Raw genomic sequence first — 26,004 nt, 5'->3', positions numbered from 1 at the left:
CATCATCATCATCATCATCATGCATTAATAACAGCATCATCATCATGCACTGATAACAGCATCATCATCATCATGCACTAATAACAACATCATCATTCACTAATAAGAGTATCATCATCATGCAGTAATAACAGCAGCATAATCATGCACTAATAATAGCATCATCAGGTGGTACTGATCCTCCTTCTCAATGGGACCCCCTCCACCCCAGTGGACTCAGGGCTTCAGCATGACTGGTATCTGACACAAACACCACGAGGGAGGCTGACTGTATCCTGACCCACTTGCCCCAGAACTGTTGGTGCACAGCTCTATTGGCCAATAAGCCTCACTGGGAGAGGGGAACATACTGTATCCCTAGAGTAACCTGCTTTTGCACATCTTCAAAAGCAAAATGGGAGAGATGAAAGGGCGATTCGGCATTTGGAAAAGCAACAAAGTGGTCACCCCACTCCACCAGCGAAGAAATGGCTCTGGAGAAATAAAACCCTCTCAAATTCATAGACAGAGCTGTGAAGATTGATGTACCAATGGAGGTACCAATCCTGATTTGACGACTGTTTTTGACTGGGTGTCACACCCTGACCTTAGTATTCTTTGTTTTCTTTGTTATTTTGGTTAGGTCAGGGTGTGACATGGGTGATGTATGTGCTTTTTGTCTTCTCTAGGGGTTTTTGTATTTATGGGGCTGTTTCCTTTCTAGGTATATTGTATGTCTATGGTTGCCTAGATTGGTTCTCAATTAGAGGCAGCTGTCTATCATTGTCTCTGATTGGGAACCATATTTAGGCAGCCATATTCTGTGGGTACTTTGTGGGTGATTGTTTCCGTGTCTGTTTCACCACACGGTACTGTTTCGGTTATTCAAGGTCCGTTTATTGTTTTGTAGTGTTTCGGTTTATTCATTAAAAACAACTATGGACACTTACCACGCTGCATTTTGGTCCGATCCCTGCTACACATCCTCTTCAGACGAAGAGGAGGAAATCAGCCGTGCCACTGGGCTACTACAGATGACCTCTCTTTAACCTTTTTTATTTTACATGTGAACTTGCATTTCTAGGGTTATTATTTACAATGAAAATAAACTTTATGATTGAGGGTCATTCTTTCGTCTAACACCCTGCTTCATCTGCCACCTTGCCTCAACTTAGACCATGGCTGATTAGCTGTGGAGGAGAACTTCTCTTAAATAGGTATGAAGAACTGATTTCAAGGAAATAGTGTTACCCGTATAGACAAGGTAAAAGGACAGGGTCACCATGGAGTCGAGCAAGAGAAGAAGGGCCCAGAGTGCAATCTGCAATGGCTCCCAAACGCCAATGTGGACCAACTAGTATTTACCAGGTGACCCTGGCATTTCAGGAGAGAAATGGCCTCCTTCAAGAAGATTACAGTTCAGCCTGAAAACCAACCCTCTCTATCATCCAGCTGACCCTAAATGAGTTATTCAAGGACACACTGAGTTTTTCCGCCATAAAGTAGCTCACTCACACTTCTACACGAGAGTATGGTGGAGCAAATTCTTAATGAAGAGGGAGGTCCTCTTCACGTATCTAAACACGTTTCTAGATGTCTAGCCACAAGCTTGAGGACTATGGTAGGACTACGGTATTATGAGGACTATGGTAGGACTACGGTATTATGAGGACTATGGTAGGACTACGGTATTATGAGGACTACGGCAGGAGCTTTAGTGCATCAGATGTGCTCAAGACTATGCTGCCGATGCACCTGGAGGAAGGAGGAGAGCAGAGGTGTGAGGACAAGGAACTGCCAAAGCTCTCCGAGCCAAATGTTTGCAGTCATACAAAAACTGCCATTCACACACGGACTGTTGTCCGAGGTACCAGTCAGCTAGCGCTCAGTTAGTTTTTCCTCCTATTGACCTTTTCCAAAATTCTCAAATTGGGGGTGCTTTAGTGGTTTTTACAAAGGGAGGAAGCAGGATGTTGTTGTACATTCCTTATCACACTTACTGGCCACAAGCAGAAGCTGAAAATCATGACGTATGGTCAGTGAGTGTCTGGGAAGAACTCTTGGGTTTAGTTGTAACGTACAGCTGCCTTTAAATTAAAATGTTTAGTGCAAGGGATTAGAGCAGCATAGCAAAGTCACAGATAAACAGACGATCTTCATACTGTGCTCCTGTTTGGAGCAATTTATAACAACTTTATTGCAAAAATACAAGTTCCATCTGCTAGCACAGCATTTACAAACAAAGTCCAAAAATGGAAATCTGTCAACCCTTCCTTTATACTACTAAGAAAACCCATCGTCTTAAAATTTAAGGTCGAAGCCTATCATTATCTGTACACACAGTTACACTGTTCGGCTTTTGCAGTCTCTGTTGATTAGCATGTTAAAAAAATAAAATGGACACATCAGTTACCTTCTGTTCTACTGACAATCCACGAGGGGGAAGTGTTGCTTAATGTACACAAACGAAGGATTCATTCCTTTTCATTCAAACGAGTCTCACTAAAGTGGCACTCTTTGGTTAAGTGTGTAACATTTCCGTTTCAGAGACTTGTTTGCCCTAAAGAAGAACAACACCACTCACACCTGATGAATTGCACAGCAGTTGTGCATCCTAAATTCTGCATTAACTATATGATTTCAGCAGTTGTTTTTTTTATCTTAAGACACTCAAAACCTTTCTTCCATAAGCTCCATTCTCTTCATATTCCCTCAGTCATATCTACAGTGTAGAAAAATAAGTGTAAAAATATTCCAAAACAAATCAGCAATATCTTAGAGAGCAACAAAACATAATTTTGTCATTTCCTTCATTTCAGATTGTAGATAACCTAGGTGTATTTTCTAAGGCTGTAGCTTTCTTTTCCTCACAAGTCAAAAAAAGCAACTTCACTCTAATTGGGACTCTAATGATCCGCAAGTTTACATCATCAGATTTAAAAATCTGCCTCAAAAAACGAGGCAAAGTTGGCTTTTGTTGTATTCCGGAGCTATAAATCAGCATCTTAGTAATGTCTGGGTTGAGATTTGAATTAGGAACATGAAACTAACCATCTCCAGCCATCGTGCATCACAAAAATAAAAGATCAAGAAAAATGGCTCTAGCATCAAGATTCAACTCGTAAGATTTGTTAAAAGCCATTGAATTGACCGTTTTATAATCAGTTCCTATTTTGTTCTCTGCAAAGTATCCTAAAATACAGATGTGTACACTGTCATTACGTTTTCTCTAAGAGCGTAAACCTCTGTACTGTACCTCCTTAGCACTCAGGATCCCCATCGAACTTACACAAGTACAAAAATAGGCTAACATTGAGAGTCTCCGGTAACAACGGGAGAAATGGCAATAGAATTAAAACAGCAACCGATACAATTATCTTAACACTTCTGAAGTGCACTAAACGTGTGTTAAACGCAGTTAAGTAAATTCACTGCACTAAATCTCATATATACTTCATATATTGTACACTAAGCTCCGGGGTGACTCCCTCAGTCATAGATCAAATCAAATCAAATCAGTCATAGATCTGCTGAACAACCATGCATATCTGCAGGGCTGTGAAAAGCCTCAAGAGAAACGTCTAGCGTCTTTAGCCCACACACAGGCCCATTCTGCAAGAGGGCTCTAGTCACCAGACAGTGCTAGCTAGTTGAGAGAATGCAAAGTACAGCAGGTCTATGGCAGAGCATATACAGGCTAGGCCTGTAGATTAGTTTGATAATCTAGACACTACTTACCCAGAGCGCGCTAAAAATGATAAATAGAGTAATACAGTAAGTAAATAGCGTCAGTATCCATTGAGGAGAGGGTGTCGTCTCTTTCTGTGCAGACAGAGATGGGTTGGTGTGAGAAAGCAGCCTTGTGACACATCCATTTCACTCTCACACCTGTTAAAGGAGTTTTCATGACTGACAATAAAATGTGTACAACTTCCAACTGTACCTCTCACTCCGCCTTGGCCCTCATCCCCACCATGTAACTCAACTTCCATCTTCATTCTCCCGTCTGTAACAGACTTCCTCAAACAATGGGTTCATTTGTGACCCCGGGGAACATCAGTGTAACCCTAAACTCCAGCTGTGTTGGGTGCCGATGTGTTTATGGGGTGTCCTAACCTCCCAGAAGCACAGTGCCTTAATGGCCATGTACTCTTATAATCTTCACTGGCACAGCCAGAAGAGGATTGGCCACCCCTCAGAGCCTGGTTCCACTTAAGTTTTCTTCCTAGGTTCCTACCTCTCTAGGGAGTTTTTCTTTCTTTCTCACAACGTGCTTCTACATCTGCATTGCTTGCTCTTTGGGGTATTAGGCTGGGTTTCTGTATAAGCACTTTGTGACACTCTGCTGATGTAAAAAGGGCTTTATAAATACACTTGATTGACTGATTGAGTGCCTCTTGCCATCCACCTCAGTGGACACTACACAGCCCCACTTCTACCCAGCCTGGACTCTGTGACCTTCCAATGCTGGATCACATCATCTTTAAATAACCTTAGATGACGAGCAGCCATAAAGACTAAATATAAACTCTATAGAAATATACCAGGTTAAGGACCAGACATCGTGGTTGGACTGTCTGGTTAAAGAGGGTTGGGGTGGGATGGGGGCTGGGGTTATACTATAGACATCAATTGATGGTAAACTAAAGGGCCACAATCTGCTAGAACAATGTGTCCCAAGATTGCTGTGAGCCTCCTTAACTGCATTCTACAACAGCAGAGTCTGACATCTAGGGCCCAATGGGGAACAGAGAGAGAAAGAGGGTGTGTGTGTGTTGGGAGTAAACTGGGTCCATTTGCAAGGTGACGGTGAGCTGGATCAGCTGGCAGGCCGGAAACGGGCCATGTAAACCCCGCAGGACTGGCAGTAGTGACGGGATGGCTCGGTGGGCAGCTGTTGGCACAGGGAACAGAGCTGGGCACTACCGGGGCCACGGGACGATGCCATCATACGGGGTGGTCATGCCTCTGGGTGGGCTGATGGAGGGGGTGGGCATGCCGCATGGGCATGGACAGCGGTACAATCCTGTAGTCGGGGGTCCTCCAGTCATCATCCGGGGGTATGTCCAGGCGGAGGGGTTGGTTGGAGGTCTCGCTGGAAAGCCGGTGGTGGGCTGGGTGGTGTTGTGGTTGTAGACGGGAAGGTAGGGTTCCATTGGTCCTGCTGGATTGAGGAGGCTGCCTGTAGCCATTGATGGCGCCACTAGGGGGGGCAGAGCGGCGGGGGTGGGAGAGGGTGGCATAGCCCATGTCTGGGCGGCTGTAGTACCCAGGTCCCGGGTTGGGTCCTTCCCTGGGCCGGGGGAGAGAGGAGGACCAGGAAGGAGGTGTCCTGGGAGGTGCCCGCGGCAGCGTGCCGTAGCTCAGTGCAACACTGTAGTTTTCACGGGAGAAAGCTTCACCCCGGTCAAACACAGCCAGAAACTGGTTTCCCTTCTGGTGATCTCCTGTGGGGGCAGAAAATCGTTAGAAGAGGACGACCACAGTAGAGGCACACCGAGAAACTCACTGGACAATCAAAGTTCTGTTAATGTGTTCTTATCCCCCGTCGCATTGTTTTGTGCCATGTTCTACTGTTCTACCCCTACAAAACAAATATACTTCATTATTGTTAATGGCACATAAACCCCGTAGTATGACCAGACATACAGAGACAACGGGAGGTAGAACAGTCAAAGTGAGTGTTATGTGATCCACTTCCCATGGCTGGTAGGGCCAGCATGGTGCTGTGTTTAATGGTCTGATGACTGGAGGTGGTGGAGGTCAAGGAGGCTGATGGTTACCTGAGCGTCCCAGATAGGGCCCCGCGGAGGGGGGCCGTGCTGCCTGCTGAGGGGGGTGCTGGGGCAGTGCTGGGGGGCTGTAGTGGTGGTGGTTGTTGTGGAGGTATTGGTGTTGGGGTTGGGGTTCGGGTGGAGAGAGGTGGGTGGAGGAGGGAGGGGGTGCAGGGAGGACGTGCTAGGATGATGTGCGGGGACTCGGGAGTCCGCATGCTTTGGCATCCTGGTAACTGGGGGCTCCTTTTTATTTTGTAAAAGTCCAGGGTGAGAGAGAGAGAGAGAGAGAGAGAGAGAGAGAGAGAGAGAGAGATCCACCACAAGGTGAGAATACCCAGCAGTTGTGAGGCAGGAGGGAGATGGGGATAAGAGGAAGACAGATGAGTTAAAATTTGTAAGTCGCTCTGGATAAGAGCGTCTGCTAAATGACTTAAATGTAAATGTAAATGTTAAAACAGGTTGACAAGGGACCGCTGACCCACACTTCAGTGAAAACAACAAAAAAACAACAGTCAGGAGTTCAATGGCAGTACAACCCTCACCATCTATTCATATAATGCAACAGTGCCATGTCTAGTGATGTTTTTTGTTCTTCAGCCAAAGAATGTAAGCTGAACACAAGGTTAAAAGCTTATTGGATTAACTAAATTAACAAAATCAGCTTCGAGCATTTTGCAGAGTGAAGATCACGCCACTAGGGGCTCTATCACAGCACAACATGGCAGTTGCATTATGTGAACACCAGATGGCATTATGACATTATGAAACCATCACATTCACTGGGAGGGAGGTGTGATGATGATGATGAGGTACATTGATGGTACATGACATGATGATGTAATGATGTGCTCACCCAAGGTAACACAGACAGCACTGAGTGGGATTGACAGCTGTGGCCTTTCCCAGTCAGGAACTGAGGCTCACGTGTGAGGCTCTGTGTTTGTGTGTATGACATATGCACACTGTGTGTGTGTGTGTGTGTGTGTGTGTGTGTGTGTGTGTATGAGAGAGAGAGAGAGAGAGAGAGAGAGAGAGAGAGAGAGAGAGAGAGTGTGACTCACAAAGCTGCGAGAGGGGGTGAGGAGTTCGGGTCGGCCCCCTATGACGGTGCCACTCAGACTGCGGGCAATGCGGCGGAGGTTCTCAGCACTGTAGTTCTTGTCATCTCCCAGTGGTCGCTCACATGACCCAGGCTACAGGGACACAATAAACACATTGTGTCCAACACACTCCTACACACACACATGCACAACAGGGCTCAACATTCAGGGCTGCCCGCTGGCCTGGCATGTTCTGCCGAGCTCACCGGGCCAGTTAATCAAGCTTTCATATGGCTCGCTTGGGCCAGTACAGTTTCAAACTACAAAACAGACAAATAATATTGTATATTTCATCCTTGACAATCTTCCCGACGTCAGACACTCCACACTTGCTTTCAATCAGCATTCGGTTTCCAAGCATGAATGTCAAACTCTCCCTCTCCGTCTCGAGTGACCTAGGCTACGTCCAGGCTACTCGAGCCAGACCAATTTCAGCAGAGGCAGGAAGCCCGTCATCTCAGTCCTTAACCTGCTTTTCAGTCTTTGCTAATATAAGGCATCCTACACAGCGATGTCACTATTAGCAAAGAAAGGTTTGCGTTGGCCTAGGACTACACTATGGCATGACAATTATTTACACAGCTCACTTGTTGGCTAGATACAGGAAGAAATAACAGTGTATTAGGCATAAATAAATAAAATATAGGTGTGGGTTCAAAACATTCAAATTTGTGTCAAATAGCCTACGTATCCGATAAATAGCACATTAAGAAATGGATGTGGGATTCAGTCCAGTCAGGATCTGAATCAGAGCGTGCCAATCATGGTCCGTGCTATATGGGATCCTGCCCCAGTGGTGATGGAAAGGGTTAAAGTTAGGGCTATGATTTGGGTCATGGTTAGGGTAAGGGGTAAGGGTTAAGGGTTTGTCAGCTTGTCAGATGACATTGGGAAAAAATGTAAGCGCACAAACTAGGCTACGAGTGAAAGGGCGAACATGAAATAATTATCATAGTAATTATCATAGTAGAAAATAGAGAGGGAAAAAGTAGAAAAAGTATCATAGTAGAAAATAGAGAGGGAGAGGGAGAACGAATAGAGAGACCGAAACAATGTTTCTTATCCGTGACAAGTGCCTGGTAAAAAAAGAGAAGCAGGACGATGTAGGATGAGCAAAAAGGAAAATGACAGGGATAAAAAAAAGAGTGAGGAAATTTCAGCCTCTAACCACGTTTCCATCCACAGTTTTTATGGGTGTAAAGTCATACCATATTTACGGCAGCTGTAATGGAAACGGGAAGTTTCGGTATGATTTCATGAATGCCTAATGATAATTTGTTTGTTCGACATGACGGGGACCTATTTTTTTGTGCAGTAAAAATAATCCATGCGAAAAATGGCAATGGGAATGCCTTTATGTGTAAATATTTATATAATAGGCCTAACCATCTTATTGACATAAGCTTGGATGATATGGGGTGTGGTCCTTCCACTATGACTCGGGAAACCATGCACTTTATTAGGCTACAGATTAAATAAATTATGATGAACCTCACATGGTGCTCCTTTCCGATAACTACCGAGGGTCTTATTCTGGAAACATGATGACTGATGCTTGGTAGAGTTGAAAATGCGATGGAAACAATACATTTTTGATTTTTATTTGGTTCATGAAAAAGTGCGCGAAAAAGTCAAATTTGTGTGCACGATCACGCACTGATTTTTGTCCATTTGTTGGAAACACACCACTAGCTAGGTTTCCATACAATTTGAGACAGATTTTCACCTGCTTAAAACAATATCCACATTTTCCCACCAGAGATGTTTTCATCAAACTGACTTATTGTGGATAAAACTCTGTGCGTAATGATGTAGTGCACGTCAAAATAACTTTTGCAGGTAAATTTCTATGTTCTGAATGAAAAACACAACTTAAAATGGGTTTCCATCACATTTTCTACGCTACTGATGGTTTGTCACAAAAACTGCTGTGTTATCGGTGGCATGTATTCATGGATACCAAAAAGTTGACCAATAAAAAAATACATAACTGATATTTTGTCTCAGATTCTGAATGTATCTCACCGGAGAAAGCATCCAAGCCAGTGAAACAGCGTCCCTCTGTCTTTCTATGTGTAGGCCATCTATCTGATGTTGTCTGGTCCAAACGAGTATGACATTGTTGTCGCCCGTAGCATCGAATGGAATGCAAGGGGAACCGGCGAGCATTTGGACTCCCTTGATAAAAAAGTATACCAAATTTGCCAATCAGCGTTGAGCTAAACTGAGCGAGCTCAACTAAATGATCCTGACGCACCAAAAAAAAGTGTCAAGGGAAGCCAGCTTGGATTTTGACGTCACTCCTATAATATCACATTGAGAGCATACAGTGGGGCAAAAAAGTACTTAGTCAGCCACCAATTGTGCAAGTGTAATTTTGTAATTGTGTAATTTTCATCATAGGTACACAAAAAAAATCCAGAAAATCACATTGTAGGATTTTTTATGAATTTATTTGCAAATTATGGTGGAAAATAAGTATTTGGTCAATAACAAAAGTTTTTCTCAATACTTTGTTATATACCCTTTGTTGCCAATGACAGAGGTCAAACGTTTTCTGTAAGTCTTCACAAGGTTTTCACACACTGTTGCTGGTATTTTGGCCCATTCCTCCATGCAGATCTCCTCTAGAGCAGTGATGTTTTGGGGCTGTTGCTGGGCAACACAGACTTTCAACTCCCTCCAAAGATTTTCTAAGGGGTTGAGATCTGGAGACTGGCTAGGCCACTCCAGGACCTTGAAATGCTTCTTACGAAGCCACTCCTTCGTTGCCTGGGTGGTGTGTTTGGGATCATTGTCATGCTGAAAGACCCAGCCACGTTTCATCTTCAATGCCCTTGCTGATGGAAGGAGGTTTTCATTCAAAATCTCACGATACACGGCCCCATTCATTCTTTCCTTTACACGGATCAATCGTCCTGGTCCCTTTGCAAAAAAACAGCCCCAAAGCATGTTTCCACCCCCATGCTTCACAGTAGGTATGGTGTTCTTTGGATGCAACTCAGCATTCTTTGTCCTCCAAACACGACGAGTTGAGTTTTTACCAAAAAGTTGTACACTGCTCAGAAAATAAAGGAAAATAAAGCCCCCCAAAGAAATGCCACCCCACACCATGACTGACCCACCGCCAAACCGGTCATGCTGGAGGATGTTGCAGGCAGCAGAACGTTTTCCACGGCGTCTCCAGACTCTGTCACGTCTGTCACATGTGGTCAGTGTGAACCTGCTTTCATCTGTGAAGAGCACAGGGCGCCAGTGGCGAATTTGCCAATCTTGGTGTTCTCTGGCAAATGCCAAACGTCCTGCACGGTGTTGGGCTGTAAGCACAACCCCCACCTGTGGACATCGGGCCCTCATACCACCCTCATGGAGTCTGTTTCTGACCGTTTGAGCAGACACATGCACATTTGTGGCCTGCTGGAGGTCATTTTGCAGGGCTCTGGCAGTGCTCCTCCTGCTCCTCCTTGCACAAAGGCGGAGGTAGCGGTCCTGCTGCTGGGTTGTTGCCCTCCTACGGCCTCCTCCACGTCTCCTGATGTACTGGCCTGTCTCCTGGTAGCGCCTCCATGCTCTGGACACTACGCTGACAGACACAGCAAACCTTCTTGCCACAGCTCGCATTGATGTGCCATCCTGGATGAGATGCTCTTTTGTTTACGGAGGTGCTATCCTCAGATAATAGCATTGTTTGCTTTCGCTGAAAAGCCTTTTTGAAATCTGACATGTTGGCTGGATTCACAATACGTGTAGCTTTAATTTGGTATCTTGTGATTTCATGAAAGTTAGATTTTTATAGGAATTTATTTGAATTTGGCGCGCTGCATTTTCTCTGGCTTCTGGCTAAGTGGGACGCTACTGTCCCACATATCCCAGAGAGGTTAATTCTCTGTAATACATTATTTCTCCATTAATTAATACATTGCTGTGCCCCTGGTCTGAGAGGATGGAAGTTCAATATGTAGAATGCTAACGTTAACTAGCTAACGTTGCCCATGAATGGAAGTTAGGCTAGCGAGCAAGTATTTTAGCCAGTTAGCCTAGGACAACAAAAAATAAAACGTGTACTGTATGACAGAGTGATAGACTGTTTCGTCAACATGAAAGAGAGGAGGATGGCATTGGCGTTTCTCTACATGTAGGGTGAGTCAACATAATTTTCTACTTGCACAAACGTGCACACACACACACACACAAATCAGAAGCATGGACAGCCACATCATATTTAGCTTACGTTGATTGGGCTAAATTGTTTTTGGTATCTTTTAGTTGTCCGTGTAATAGACTAAGCAGAGGTGATTTGATGATGTTGAAATGTTGAAGTTGAAATGGTGCTGGAATAGTTGAGGCAGACCATTATTTATTGGGGATCCTGTCACTGTTAACATGCCCAATTGTGACCACAATGTACCGAAATCATGAATTTCTCCAAATTCATACCGAGAATCAGTGTATATTGTTACATTCTCCCCTTCCGTCAACCTACAAGCCTCGGCCAATGCATGTAACTCCGCCCCCTGGGCTGACACCGAGGCTGACAGTGGGCCAGCCTTCACTATTCCTCTGTCATCACACACAGCGTACCCCATTACATTACTCTCTTCCCTTCTGTGGTTATGTAACTAGAGCCATCTGTATACAATACTTTTCCCGATTTCAATGCTGTCTCTTGCAAATCAGGCCTAGGTTTTGGAGTAATCTGATCTGGGTTACATGTGTGCGATTCACCCTCCACAGGCAACGGCATTAACGACGCAGGATTCAAAGCACCAATCTTATGAAATTGTAGATTTTCCCCAGTTAACGTTAACTCCCATTTTGTCCATCTGTGGTTCTAAATAAATAGTTGTTGCAAAACAAATCCTGTTTTTGCTTTGTCATTATGCGGTATTGTGTGAAGATTGATGAGGGGAAAAAAACGATTTAATCAATTTTAGAATAATGCTGGAACGTAACAAAATGTGGAAAAAGTCAAGGGGTCTGAATACTTTCTGAAGGCACTGTACACTATTTATGATGGTGTATATCAACATCATCATCCCGGACACCCTAGACCCACTCCAATTCGTATACCGCCCCAACAGATCCACAGATGACGCAATCTCAATCGCACTCCACACTGCCCCTTCCCACCTGGACGAAAGGAGCACCTATGTGAGAATGCTGTTCATTGACTACAGCTCAGCGTTCAACACCATAGTGCCCATTAAGTTCATCACTAAGCTAAGGACCCTTGGACTAAACACCTCTCTCTGCAACTGAATCCTGGAATTCCTGACGGGCCGCCCACAGATGGTTAGGGTAGGCAACAACACATCTGCCATGCTGATCCTCAACACGGGGGCTCCTCAAGGGTGCGTGCTTATTCCCCGCCTTTACTCCCTGTTCACCCACAGCTGCTTGGCCAAGCACGACTCCATAAAGTTTGCTGACGACACAACGGTGGTAGGCCTGATCACCGACAACGATGAGACAGCCTATAGGGAGGAGGTCAGAGACCTGGCAGTGTGGTGCCAGGACAATAACCTATCCCTCAACATGAGCAAGACAAAGGAGATGATTGTGGACTACAGGAAAAGGAGGGCCAAACATGCCCCCATTCATATCGATGTGGCTGTAGTGGAGTGGGTCGAGAGTTTCAAGTTCCTTGGTATTTTTTAAATATTTATTTATTACCTTTATTTAACTAGGCAAGTCAGTTAAGAACAAATTCTTATTTTCAATGACGGCCTAGGAACAGTGGATTAACTGCCTGTTCAGGGGCAGAATGACAGATTTGTACCTTGTCAGCTCGGGGATTTGCAACCTTTCGGTTACTAGTCCAATGCTCTAACCACTAGGCTACCCTCCTGCCCCAGGTATCCACATCACAACAAACTATCATGGTCCAAACACACCAAGAAAGTCGTTTAGAGGGCACGCCAATGCCTTTTCCCCCTCAGGACACTGAAAAGATTTGTCATGGGTCCCCAGATGGAGAGCATCCTGACCGATTGCATCACCGCCTGGTATAACTGCTCGGCATCCGACCCTAAGGCACTACAGAGGGTAGTGCGTACAGCCCAGTAAATCACTATGGCCAAGCTTCCTGCCATTCAGGACCTATATACTAGTCTCAGAGGAAGGACCCCAAAATTGTCAAAGACTCCAGTCATAGAATGTTTTCTCTGCTACCATGCGGCAAGCGGTACCAAAGCACCAAATCTAGGTCCAAAAGGCTCCTCAACAGCTTCTACCCCCAAGCCATAAGACTGCTGAACAATTAATCAAATTGCTACCCACACTATTTACATTGACCCCATCCCCAGTGTTTTTACACCGCTGCTACTAGCTGTTAATTATCTATGCATAGTCCCTTTACCCCTACCTACATGTACAAATGACCTTGACTAACCTGTACCCCCGCACATTGACTCGGTATCGGTAACCCCTGTATATAGCCTCGTTATTGTTATTTTATTGTGTAACATTTTATTATATTTTTTACTTATGTTTATTTTGTAAATATTTTCTTGAACTATATTTCTTGAACTGCATTGTTGGTTAAGGGCTTGTAAGTAAGCATTTTACGGTCATTCCTGTTGTATAATTCCACATGTGACAAATAAAATATGATTTGATTTGATAAAAGTCACCTAGTCGGGCCTCCCGAGTGGCGTAGTTGTCTAAGCCACTGCATCGCAGTGCTAGCTGTGCCACTAGAGATTCTGGGTTCGAGGCTCTGTCGCAGCTAGCCATGACCGGGAGACCCATGGGGCGGCGCACAATTGGCCCAGCGTCGTCCGGGTTTGGCCGGCAGGGATGTCCTAGTCCATTCGCGCACTAGCGACTCCAATTGGACACCACAAAATTGGAGAGAAAGAGGTAAAAAAAAATGTATATATATATAAATATATTTTTTAAAGTCACCAGTTTCCCCATTAGCTCAGTAATCTCACAATGGCCATCAGCACAGCTGTCTGCGAAAAGGGATTGTCCTGCGTGTCAAGTATCACAACCAACTGGAGTTCCTCACTGGCGACAACTCAGCTCAGCCGCATCATCACAATTGAGGGACCAGACCTTGATGAATTCAACGCAGAGCAAGTTGTTCTGAGGTGGTGGGGGTCTGGGTCTGCCAGCTAGATGCCCAGGGTTCACAGCTTGGGGAGGAAGACAGAACTAGCCAACAGAAGAGGCTCTGGAGAGAGAGCTTGAGGAGTTTGAGACGAATGGGGGGATGAAATTAAGCATGGGGGGGGTGCTATCAAATTCACACAATGACATGCTTTTCACGAAAATATTCCTTTTAACAAAATGTTATTAGTGTCTTTTTGTCAGTTATCACAGGGCATCATGTTGAGTCCGGGTTATCCTCTGACAAAACAAGACTGCAGTCTGACCTCCATTCAATGATAATCAGAGCCCAGCATCCAATCAAAACAGTTATGAATATGCATTTTTGTTATGCTGCATCACCACACCAATACAATATGGGCCAGTGGTTACAATGTTGGAGCCAGTAACCTTGAAAAGCCACTGACCCGGTGTGCCACTGGCAAATTTACCTGAATGTCAAGCCCTGCAAAAAAACATGCATGTACAGACACAAGGACTGACGCAAACACACGCCAGTCCGCCCACACACGTCACTCAGATACAACCTTCACACATCAGCACCAAATCACCAAGCAGCCTCAACACACACAGCTTGGAACATGCATCACCACACACAGCCCTGAAACTCACAATCAGCCACATGTAGGACAATGAACACACACACACACACCCTGTGGATGCCAACCTTGTTGTGTTGTGTGGGGCTGCTGGTGTAGCCTGGCGTTCTGTAAGCATATCTCTCTAACTCGGCTGTGGGAGTCTTGGAGCGGCCAGGTGCAGTCAGCCCAGACAACAGCTTTCTAGCCGCTGCAGATACAACACAGAGATACAGTATTAGTCATGGACAGCTCTCACCCACTTATATTTTTATCCCTCATCATATCGAGCTTGTTTTTATTTGTATTTTTACAGTTGTACCATACATCACTGGTCAGTGAGTATACTTACGTTGCTTGTTGGCAGTGGGCTGGGGGCTAACTGCGCTTGGGGCCCGGGGCAGGCTGGTGGCCTGAAGGCTCGCCTGGTACAGAGAGTCTAGCTCCGACAGCTCCTCACAGGGTGACCCAACCACCGCCTGGGAGTTGTAGTAGCGGGTCACATTCTCTGCCCAGCGCTCCACTGGCATGGCGGCACCTGGCCTGTAGTTCCCAGACGCTGGGGAAGCGGTCCACCCTGGTCTGATGGGGGTGGAAGGTGGGCAGTGGGAGTCTGTAGGAGGGGCGTAGAAGGGGGAGTCGAAGGTGACTGGCTGGTCCAGGCTCCAGCCGGACCAGTTACGGGTGGGAGGGGGAGGAGGAGGGCCGAGCCTAGAGGTGTTGGAGGAGATGGGGACAGGGGAGCTGTGGTTCTGATGGGCTGGAGGAGCCTGAGAGGGGCCCAGGGCTGGCCGTCTGGAATAGGCATCCTCCATGTTGGTGTCGCTCCTTTCCTCTGAGGTGTGGCTGACTGGAGAGGGTGTCCTGGAGTGCGGGCGTGGGGTGGGCAGAGTCTGGGTTGGGGGGTTACTGTTCCAGTGTGAGGGTGCAGCTGGCTGGTGGTTGGGCAGGGCTGGAGTCTGGTCATGGCCTCCCTCAGTAAAGCTCTCGTCCCGGCCATTCACACACAGGGCAGGCAGGGACACGGTAGTGTGCATGTGGAGGGGTCTCACATGAGTACAAGAGTTATCTAGCATGCCTGTCATCTCCAGTCCTTCCCGGCGCCCCCACGCCTCCGCCATGAACCCCCCCGTGGGTGACCCTGTGTGAGAGCTCGGGGCCATAGCGACAGGGGGGTGGCTCAGGGGCTCAGGGAGCGAGTTTGTGCTGGATGGGAGGGGCTTAACGTAGAGAGGAGAAGGCGTGTTTCTGGTGGCTTCCGGGACTGCTTGTGGTTGGTCCTCCTGGGCGTCTGTCAACAGTATTTGGATTGGGACAGGCTGTTCACTAGGAAGGAGGAGGAAAGAGGCTCATGTTATGGGCTGGTTAGTGATTGATGGCGAGGCATCTCTCCCATGTCTTTGCTCTGAAACAGAGGAGGATTTTGTATTGTTTACAATACATTACTAAATACTACTTTTTATACTATACACATGTTCTAGGTCTAAAATGTTAGTTGGTGTGTGTGTGTGCGCGCATGTCAGTGTGTCCATGGGAGTCCGTGTGTGCGGGTATGTGAGTTGATTGTGCATGCGTGCGAGTTAGTGTGTGTGTGAGTGTGTGTGATGTTCCTGTAACAGATGGACATTTGAGCTTTGGCACAGGTGAGCCACGGGGGTGGCTCAGAACCGGACCCCTGGAAGAGGCACTCGTGTCTGTGGACCCCCTAGGACCAGGACTCACAGCAACCTCCACAATAACTAAAGAGTAAACACCCGCACACACAACTCTCCAAACAACACAGCAGCACGAGCTACACTGAATAAGAGACGGCATTAGCAAATATTTGAAAACCTTAAAACACAAGGGTAAAATTGTGTGTTTGGAAAAAATGATGCTGTATTAATGGTTAGATGTAGGAATCAGATTAGCACACATAGACCTACTGTAAAGAATCTAGGTTAAAGAAAACAAAACAGCATTTCTCCCTTTGTCTGTATGCACATTGAACACATACTTACAAATCAATGGTGTCTTTCCTAAACTACCTGCAAAGCATGTTGCATGTTAAAGAATAAACCAGGACTGTGTGATCCCTTGTTCCACTCCTTCCAGAGTCACATGAGGAGCTCAGCCACAGGTGAGGTCAGGTGGGGGATGGGAGTCACAGGACACAGGAGACAATGCTGGTACCTGGGGGCCCTGGGGAGAGGGACAGGGCTGATCCTGCTTCTCTGTCTGCTCCTGATCCTGTTGCTGGGGTCTGTCTTCCTGCTGCTGCATGCGCTGCTGCAGGCCCCGCGCTCTCCTCATGCACTTTTGCAGCCGGGCCTCAGCCACTGTCCTGCTATGGGTGTTAGCGCCACCCTCATGCATGGGAAGCCTGAGTTTAGCTACAGGGTGAAAAAAGGGAAGGAAAGCAGAAAAGAAAAAAATATAGAAAAATGCAGAAAATAAAGAGCTGCGTTATGGGGATGCATGCAAAAACACTTGGCACAAAATCAAATCATAGGATTAGACTGTTGAAATAATGACGTGGGTTTGGGAGGGGTGGGTGGGTGGATGGGTTTTGGGGTGGGGGAGAACACAAACAGGCACCACGCTTGGTGAGTAAAATGGATGTGTGTGTGTTGTAAATTAAAATGGACACAGGCTGATGATACACACGGGGGAAATTAAGATCCACAGTGACTCCTTACAAAATATTCTGTTCATTCGGCAAATGGTTAAATCATATAGAATAACGTTAAATTAATCAAATCAAAGTGAACTGTGTTAAGGAAAAACAATTCAATTGATAGTTTTAAGCTGAGCCCTTCCCTAGGCGCAATATATCCAAGAAGACTGAGAATAAAATAATGGCTGTTCCTCGGTATTTCGACTCATATCACGGCGGCTGAACTGAGAAATATAGCGGCTATTTTTAAAACACTTTGTCTTGGTTAGCGGGCAAAATATCTTTAGTTCAGACGTTTTTAGTAATCGACTTGACTTGCTGTAGATCTTAAAGGGAGAAATGGAGGAATGGGCTTTGTGAGACGAGGGGGTAGTGGGGTGCCAGACAAGGGTAATTGTGTGTGTGTGTGGGTGTGTGTGTGTGTGTGTTTGTGTGGGTGTGAGCATTCCTCAGTGGACGAGTCAGGAGATTCAAACACACATTCAAGACGCTCACGACAGAGACAGTGAAACTGTGAAAGTCACATCAAAACACAGAGACATTAGGAAACGAGGACAAACACAGACAGAGAGACCACACTAACAACAGACTCACTGCCATGTTGACCTAACAGACCCAGGCCACATTGTCCTAAATGAGCCCTGGGAAGACTTGGTTGTCATAGAGCTGGGTTCCCCACCCTGACCCCTCCCACTCTGTGCTACCAGGCAGGATAATAACCACGGTGATGGGTAAACATCCCTTGTTTCATTATCATCAGACAGGGATGGTTGGTAGGCAGAGGGCTGCTGACCTTATCAGCCGTCCCAAACTTGTGTTTAGACAGACTAAATTGTCTCTTCCCCTAGTCATTACTCATTCAAGACTGCTCCTGCTCATGTTTGCGGGGGGGGGGGGGGGGGGGTTATTTTAGGTTCAGGACTCTAGTTGTAAGTCTGACTGGACAGAAAGCACAAATGTCAAGATATTTGGATAAAACAGGAGCTATAGTTGCGGGCACTAAAAGGGTTTTGCTAGGAGACGATAGAGCACCGTGTTGCTCGTGCATTGCAGCCAATACCATAAAGTGGCATAAAGTGGCACTCCAGTCTCATTTTCACCTCATTTACTTAACAAAAGGCACACCTCAACAGGTGGTCCAGGTAGGTTATGACACAGCACAAGTGGTGGGGTGGTCCTTCCCTCTTTTGTTCTCTATTGCTCCTCAAGCAAAGGGCGAGGCCGGTGAAATCACAACTTCCCATCAGACCAACTCCTTGAATGCCCTACTCCTTGAACTTTGCAGTCGTGTCTACCCTTTAGAGTGTGTACTTCACTGTATTTATACTTGGGATATCGCTTTTAAACAGTAAAAAATATTTGTGTAATCGCTGGAGGTCATCTTTAGTCTTTTGGGTATAGATAGTCAGATGACTGGTTCAAACCAAGTGACTATGTGGCCTGAAAGTGGGTCTTTGTCATATATAGGACCCTCCAGTCCACACCAAAGGTCAAATGACCACACCCTTCTTGCAGCATAGCTGTCTTATGCACAATAGTGGTAAGGACTACAGGTGAAACCAACAGAGACACACATGGACAGACACACAGGTAGGTAGGTGGTGGTATGGTGTCCTAGCTGGTCGGCTGCCAGCAGGCACAGGGAGGCAGGTCAGGGCTACTTACATACAGCTTCATTAACCACAGACAGAGCGGCGGCCACCTCGCCAGCCTGCTCCAGTCGCAGGGACTGGTCTAGCAGTAGCTCAGCGTCCGACACGCAGCGTTCATAGCCGTCCCCTTTGCCTAAGAAACACAGATGTGCACACACACCAAAAGCAAAGCTTTTTAAAACAAAAAGGATATTTAAAACAAAAAAGGCACACCGCGGGGGGGGGGGGGGGGGGGGGGGGTCGAGTTAATGATATGTCTTTGCAACCCTTTGAAGATGGAGGACTTATTGTTCACTTATTGTTCACTTCAGAATCGCAGCAGGATCGCCTGACCTAAATCCGTGTACAAGCCCCACTAGTTCAATCCGATTTCTCTCCACTACAAAACGCAGTGAACATTCAAACTCACTTTTTAACCCTTCTACGCTGTGACTGGGCCACTGGCCAGTCACACATTCTAACCATCTGAATGAGGAAACTTCCAATTGTGTGGGTGGGGGAACAATGCTCTTTTTTGTTAGACAACAGCAGTCCCATTAGTCAGCCCACTCAGGGTGCTTTCAACATGGAGCACTCAGACACCTGCTACATAAAGAGACACACACCCAAACCCAGGCTGCCTCCGGAGAACAACTGATACAGCTCCCTGTTCTCTTCTGATTTTCACATGCTGTACTACAGTGGTCACCAACCCTGTTACTCATGGGCTTCAGAGTGGAACTGCTCTAGCTGAGCAACCAAGCTGGGGTTGGTTCTGGGGCCTTACCCTGGTTCTGTAGCTCGTCCAGGTCCATGAACTTGCTGGGTCTGGGGTTGAACCCCAAGGCGGCCTCCTTTTCCTTCTCCTTCCTCCTCTGTAACTCCTGCTCCCTCGCTCGCCTGGCCACCTCCTCCTGCAGCTCGTCCAGTTCGCTGCGGCCTTCTCCCGCTGTGTGACACAAACACACACGTTAATATCGTAGCTTTCTATAATGGTCCCAGTTCAATAGCCTGACAAGACAAGGCAGGGGGAAGAGGTGTGAGGAGTGAGAGTGTGTACACGTCATCACACTTTGAGCACACAAGAGATACAGAGATGAATTAACATAAACCATCTGCTCAGAGTTCATAATGAATATACAGTGCATTCGGAAAATATTCAGACCCCTTGACATTTTCCACATTTTGTTACGTTACAGCCTTATTCTAAAATGGATTAAATGTTTCTTTCCCCCTCATCAATCAACACACAATACCCCATAATGACAAAGCAAAAACAGGTTTTTAGAAATGGACAAATTGAATAAAAAACACAGAAATCTTACATATTACAATTACTCAGTACTTTGTTGAAGCACCTTTGGCAGCGATTACAGCCTCGAGTCTTCTTGGGTACAACGATACAAGCTTGGCACACCTGTATTTGGGGAGTTTCTCTCCTTTAATCTCTGCAGATCCTCTCAAGCTCTGTCAGGTTGGATGGGGAGCGTCTCTGCACAGCTATTGTCAGGTCTCTCCAGAGATATTCGACCGGGTTCAATTCCAGGCTCTAGCTGAGCCACTCAAGGACATTCAGAGACTTGTCCCGAAGCCACTCCGGCGTTGTCTTGGCTGTGTGCTTAGGGTCGTTGTCCTGTTGGAAGATGAACCTTCGCCCCAGTCTGAGGTCCTGAGCGCTCTGGAGCAGGTTTTCATCAAAGATCTCTCTGTACTTTACTCTGTTCATCTTTCCCTTGATCCTGACTAGTCTCCCAGTACCTGTAGCTGAAAAAAAATCCCCACAGCATGATGCTTCACTGTAGGGATGGTGCCAGGTTTCCTCCAGATGTGACGCTTGGCATCAGACCAGAGAATCTTGTTTCTCATGGTCTGAGTCCTTTAGGTGCCTTTTGGCAAACTCCAAGTGGGCTGTCATGTGCCTTTTACTGAGGAATGGCTTTCGTCTGGCCACTCTACCATAAAGGACTGATTGGTGGAGTACTGCAAGGATGGTTGTTCTTCTGGAAGGTTCTCCCATCTCCACAGAGAAACTCTGGAACTCTGTCAGAGCTCATGGCTTGGATTTTCCTCTGCAATGGACTGTCAACTGTGGGACATTGTCTATACAGACAGGTGTGTGCCTTTCCAAATCATGTCCAATCAATTGAATTTACCACAGGTGGACTCCAATCAAGATGTAGAAACATCTCAAGGATGATCAATGGAAACAGGATGCACCTGAGCTCAATTTCATAGCAAAAGGTCTGAAAACTTATGTAAATAAGGAATTTCTGTTTTATATTTGTAATAAATGAGCAAACATTTCTAAAAATCTGTTTCGCTTTGTCATTATGAAGTATTGTGTAGATTGATGAGGGAAAAAAATAATTTAATCCATTTTAGAACGAGGCTGTATCAAACGTGGAAAAAGAGAAGTGCGAATGCACTGTATACACCCCAAAACAGACACAACACCTAAAAAGACACTTTCCCACACACATTGTGGGAAACTCACTCACACACGGACTCAGACCTACCCAGGCTTATGTGGCTGTTGCCCCTGCATGAAGCCTTGACGTCCTGCAGGAGAGCACTGCTGCTCTTAGACTTGGGCACAGTGCGCCATGATGGACCTGAGCTGGAGCTGGAAGGCTTCTTCAGACCGGTGTCCCTGAGAGAAACAGACAGAGAAGTCAGTCATACAATACACAGTTCATCATGTAGCTGTCCGTATTTGTGAGTCTAGCCTTTTCGGATATGTGAGTTACTATCATTTAGAATCTTTCCTAGCAGTTTGTATATACTCTACTGTACCTATGTGTATTAGCAGCATTGGGTCCCTCGCTGAGAGGCATGTCCAGGCTAACAGGACTGTTACTGTTCCTCTCGCTGCTCTCATAGCCACTCTCCATCCTCTGGATGAGCCTGGGGGGCTGCTGCTCCATGTTATGGCCCCTGGGGGTCGGCAGGGTCCAGGAGGAGGCCATATTACCAAAGGGCCCCTGTCCTTGTCCAGTGGCTGACCCTGTGGGGCCCTCAGCTGGGGCCCCACTGTCTTCAGGCAGAGTGGCCCCTAGGGGACTATACCCAGCCTGTCTACGTCTCTCCCTACTGAAGATAGTGTCTATATTGAGGGTCTCTCTCCGGGGCCTCCAAGCCGGTCTGTATCGTCCGCCGGAGGAGCTGGACTTGGACTCACTGCTGGTGCTGTCGGCCTCCCAGTCTCTGGCCTTGGTGGTGGTCCCTGACTCAGCCCCTAGACCCCCAAGGGCCCCGGAGCCCGAAGAGGAGGCGGAGAGGGGGCGACTGTGGATGATGTTACTCATGGTCTCCTTGAAATCCCTCAGTCGACTGGAGGAGGAGGACTTGGGTGCGGTGCGAGGTGCTTGTTGCTCCTTCAGAGTCTCCCCTATAGAAGCCAGGGAGACAGGAGAGAGGAGGGAGATGGAGGGAGGGAGACAGATAGAGAGTGGGAGATAAATACATTAGTGGTGTGATGTCATGTGTTGATGGGGAGGGGTGGAAAAAGCAAAAAAATAATAGGATGAAAGTGCAACGCGAGTGACAACATTGGTGATAACGGCTAACTGGACAGGACAAGAGAAAAATGGTAAGATACAAGATACCCTACTACCTGTACCTGATCTTCTGTAAAACCCAAATACTATGAACTACACCTGCGAAAGACTAGAGGCACTGATTCTGATGAGCTCTAAGCTGCTAGATACAGTATAGTCTCCTGAGTCATCATGCTCTTCTGTCATAGGTCACTTGTTCCCTGGCTCTGCCGTGTGATTGGTCCCTAGTCTTTTGGCTCTGCCGTGTGATTGGTTCCTTCATACCCTCGCTGTGGTAACCTGCCGACGAGGCTTCGTCAGTCTTAGAGCCCCGGCTCTTCTCCTCAAGTCGCCTCGGACGACTAGAGCTCCGCTTCCTGTCACTGGCCCCGCCCTTCCTGTCCACTGTTCCGCCTTTCCTCAGAGAGTGGCACTGCACTGGCCCACTGTCCGTCACTTGGCCTTAGGGAGGAGATTTCTTTTATGACCGTTTACATGGTTACGACATGTGAAAAATGATGACACATAATTCATGATGAACATGATTGGGTAATGGCTGTGGCTTTAACCCTCTGTACAGTACATACAAATCTGTCTAGAGTATGTTTGGGTGAGCAATACATGCTTAAACCTAAGTAGTTACACGTGTGCATACATGCAAGGTAAAAGCATTAATTAATACACAGTTTAGTCTGTGTATTTAAGAGGAGGCTGGTGGGAGGAGCTATAGGAGGACGGGCTCATTGTAATGGCTGGAATGGATTCAATGGAACGTGGTTTCCATGTGTTTGATACCGTTCCAATCTACCACTCCAGTCTTTACAATGAGCCCATCCTCCTACAGCTCCTCCCACCTGCCTCTTTTGGTGCATAGGCTTGGGAGTATACTCTGTGTGTGTGTGTGTCAGTGTGTGTGTATGCGTGCAAGCATGCGCCTGCGTGCATGTATGTGACTGTGTGTGTCTGTGCATACTTATGTGTTTGAGTGAGCTACAGACCATATTCATGTTTGTTTGTGCATATATATCTACCCTGTCTGTGTGTGTGCATATATATCTACCCTGTCTGTGTGTGTGCATATATATCTACCCTGTCTGTGTGTGTGTGCATTATATCTACCCTGTCAGTGTGTGTGCATATATATCTACCCTGTCTGTGTGTGTGTGTGCATTATATCTACCCTGTCTGTGTGTGTGCATATATATCTACCCTGTCTGTGTGTGTGTGCATTATATCTACCCTGTCTGTGTGTGTGCATATATATATACCCTGTCTCTGTGTGCATTATATCTACCCCGTCTGTGTGTGTGCATATATATACCCCGTCTGTGTGTGTGCATTATATCTACCCTGTCTGTGTGTGTGCATATATATCTACCCCGACTGTGTGTGTGCATATATATCTACCCTGTATGTGTGTGTGCATATATATCTACCCTGTCTGTGTGTGTGCATATATATCTACCCTGTCTGTGTGTGTGTGCATTATATCTACCCTGTCTGTGTGTGTGCATATATATCTACCCTGTCAGTGTGTGTGCATATATATCTACCATGTCTGTGTGTGTGTGCATATATATCTACCCTGTCTGTGTGTGTGCATATATATCTACCCTGTCTGTGTGTGTGTGAATTATATCTACCCTGTCAGTGTGTGTGCATATATATCTACCCTGTCTGTGTGTGTGCCTTATATCTACCCTGTCTGTGTGTGTTTGCATTATATCTACCCTGTCTGTGTGTGTGCATATATATCTACCCTGTCAGAGTGTGTGCATATATATCTACCCTGTCTTTGTGTGTGTGCATATATATCTACCCTGTCTGTGTGTGTGCATATATATCTACCCTGTCTGTGTGTGTGTGCATTATATCTACCCTGTCAGTGTGTGTGCATATATATCTACCCTCTGTGTGTGTGTGTGCATTATATCTACCCTGTCTGTGTGTGTGCACATATATCTACCCTGTCTGTGTGTGTGCATATATATCTACCCTGTCAGAGTGTGTGCATATATATCTACCCTGTCTGTGTGTGTGCATATCTATCTACCCTGTCTGTGTGTGTGTGCATTATATCTACCCTGTCAGTGTGTGTGCATATATATCTACCCTCTCTGTGTGTGTGTGCATTATATCTACGCTGTCTGTGTGTGTGCACATATATCTACCCTGTCTGTGTGTGTGCATATATATCTACCCTGTCTGTGTGTGTGCATGCTATTCCTGAACTCCTCCTCCTACTACCTGTGGTCTCCAGGCTGCTGCGGGAGGCTGTGTCGTTGTCTGGGTTACAGATGACGGTTCCCTGGGAATCGGAGGAGAAGTGGCTGGCCATGGACTCATGGTGAGAGTGGGAGTGGGAATGCTTGTAGGAGTAACTGTCTGTCGACGAGTCGGTGCGCGTGTCACTGGAGATGGACGGCTCGCGGCCTGAAGACAACAGCATGACAGCGGAACAGATGCAGACAGCCATCAGAGATAACAACGGGAACACACAAGCCAGGACTTAATCAGAACAGTACAGAGAGCAGGAAACAACCGCTTCAAGAAGGAGAAACACGTGGTGTATAAATGGCATTTGTTTTACTTTAACTACTAGTTCCATTTGAAAGAAGAAGGAAAAAAAATACTATTTGAACACAGGTGTGGTAATGCAACAGCCATTCTGTGCGTGTAGCAAGTGATCTTGTGTGACGCGAGGCGTCTCGTACCCGAGTCCTCGCTGTCGTAGTAGGACCTGTTGAAGTGGTGCAGGTCCAGGCGGGAGGGCAGGTCCTGCACTGACACGGGCGTCCCCCGGGGGTCAGCGTAGAGCAGTAGCAGGGGCTGGTAGTGGCCCTTGATGCACCGAGACACCACGTCCTTCCACTTGGGCCCGATCTGCCGGGAAGAGAGGAAACTATGTCACGACTTTCCAGGAAACTCAAAAAAAGGGGTTAGACCTGCGCATTCAGGCCCATCCCTGAAGTGAAATCTCAAACTGTTCAGGAAGAGTCAAACAGACACCCAGAAAAGTACACACAGAGCGAAGCGAGTGAGCTCACAAAAGAATGCGAGTTAGTCAAGACCACAGTTACAGTACAATAGCTACGGCTAACATTAACACGACTCTGTAAGCGCCAGAGGGGCCATTTTCCAACCCCTCTTACCCCAACCTGGTTTTCCCGAATGCACAATGAACGCTCTGCCCTCGCTCAGCACAGGAATCTGTGACAGGAAGTCCCGATAGCCCTATCATATCAGAAAAGTGTGTGTGTGTGTATGCGTATGAGCCTATGTGTGTGTGTTTGAAAGCGCAAATGTGTGCGTGGGTCTACAGAGGTGGCCGCTTTGCTCTAGCTCTCTATTGGCCACGCCCTCCTGTCCAGCTGGCCAGATAAACAATAGAGGGATATCCTTGTTTTCAGGCCACTTTTGTCCAAACCCTCACTGGCTCACGTGCTGGCTTTACACACACACAGACAGAGAGAGACAGAGAGAGAGACAGAGAGACAGAGAGAGACAGAGAGAGAGACAGAGAGACAGAGAGAGAGAGAGAGAGAGAGAGAGAGAGAGAGAGAGAGAGAGAGAGAGAGAGAGAGAGAGAGAGAGAGAGAGAGAGAGAGAGAAAGAGAGAGAAAAGCTGCTTTGT

The 26,004-nt window shown here is 46.6% G+C and overlaps 1 protein-coding gene across 1 annotated transcript in view; it reads right to left on the bottom strand.

Moving 5' to 3' along the window:
* Positions 1-2,134: 2,134 nt before the first annotated feature.
* Positions 2,135-26,004, bottom strand: part of LOC115113282 (inactive ubiquitin carboxyl-terminal hydrolase 54-like) — an 86,662-nt gene continuing 62,792 nt past the window's right edge. The window contains 15 exon segments of the mRNA XM_065012832.1: positions 2,135-4,938; positions 4,941-5,426; positions 5,763-5,921; positions 5,924-5,999; positions 6,818-6,949; positions 14,637-14,758; positions 14,900-15,879; positions 16,724-16,919; positions 18,869-18,988; positions 19,622-19,783; positions 21,351-21,484; positions 21,628-22,222; positions 22,656-22,832; positions 24,618-24,803; positions 25,085-25,253. Of these exon segments, the coding sequence (XP_064868904.1) occupies positions 4,799-4,938; positions 4,941-5,426; positions 5,763-5,921; positions 5,924-5,999; positions 6,818-6,949; positions 14,637-14,758; positions 14,900-15,879; positions 16,724-16,919; positions 18,869-18,988; positions 19,622-19,783; positions 21,351-21,484; positions 21,628-22,222; positions 22,656-22,832; positions 24,618-24,803; positions 25,085-25,253 (3,834 nt within the window). The 3' untranslated portion in view covers positions 2,135-4,798.

Source organism: Oncorhynchus nerka, linkage group LG28 (genome assembly GCF_034236695.1).
Source record: "Oncorhynchus nerka isolate Pitt River linkage group LG28, Oner_Uvic_2.0, whole genome shotgun sequence".
NCBI lineage: Eukaryota > Metazoa > Chordata > Actinopteri > Salmoniformes > Salmonidae > Oncorhynchus > Oncorhynchus nerka.
This window is presented reverse-complemented; position numbering and strand designations above follow the sequence as displayed.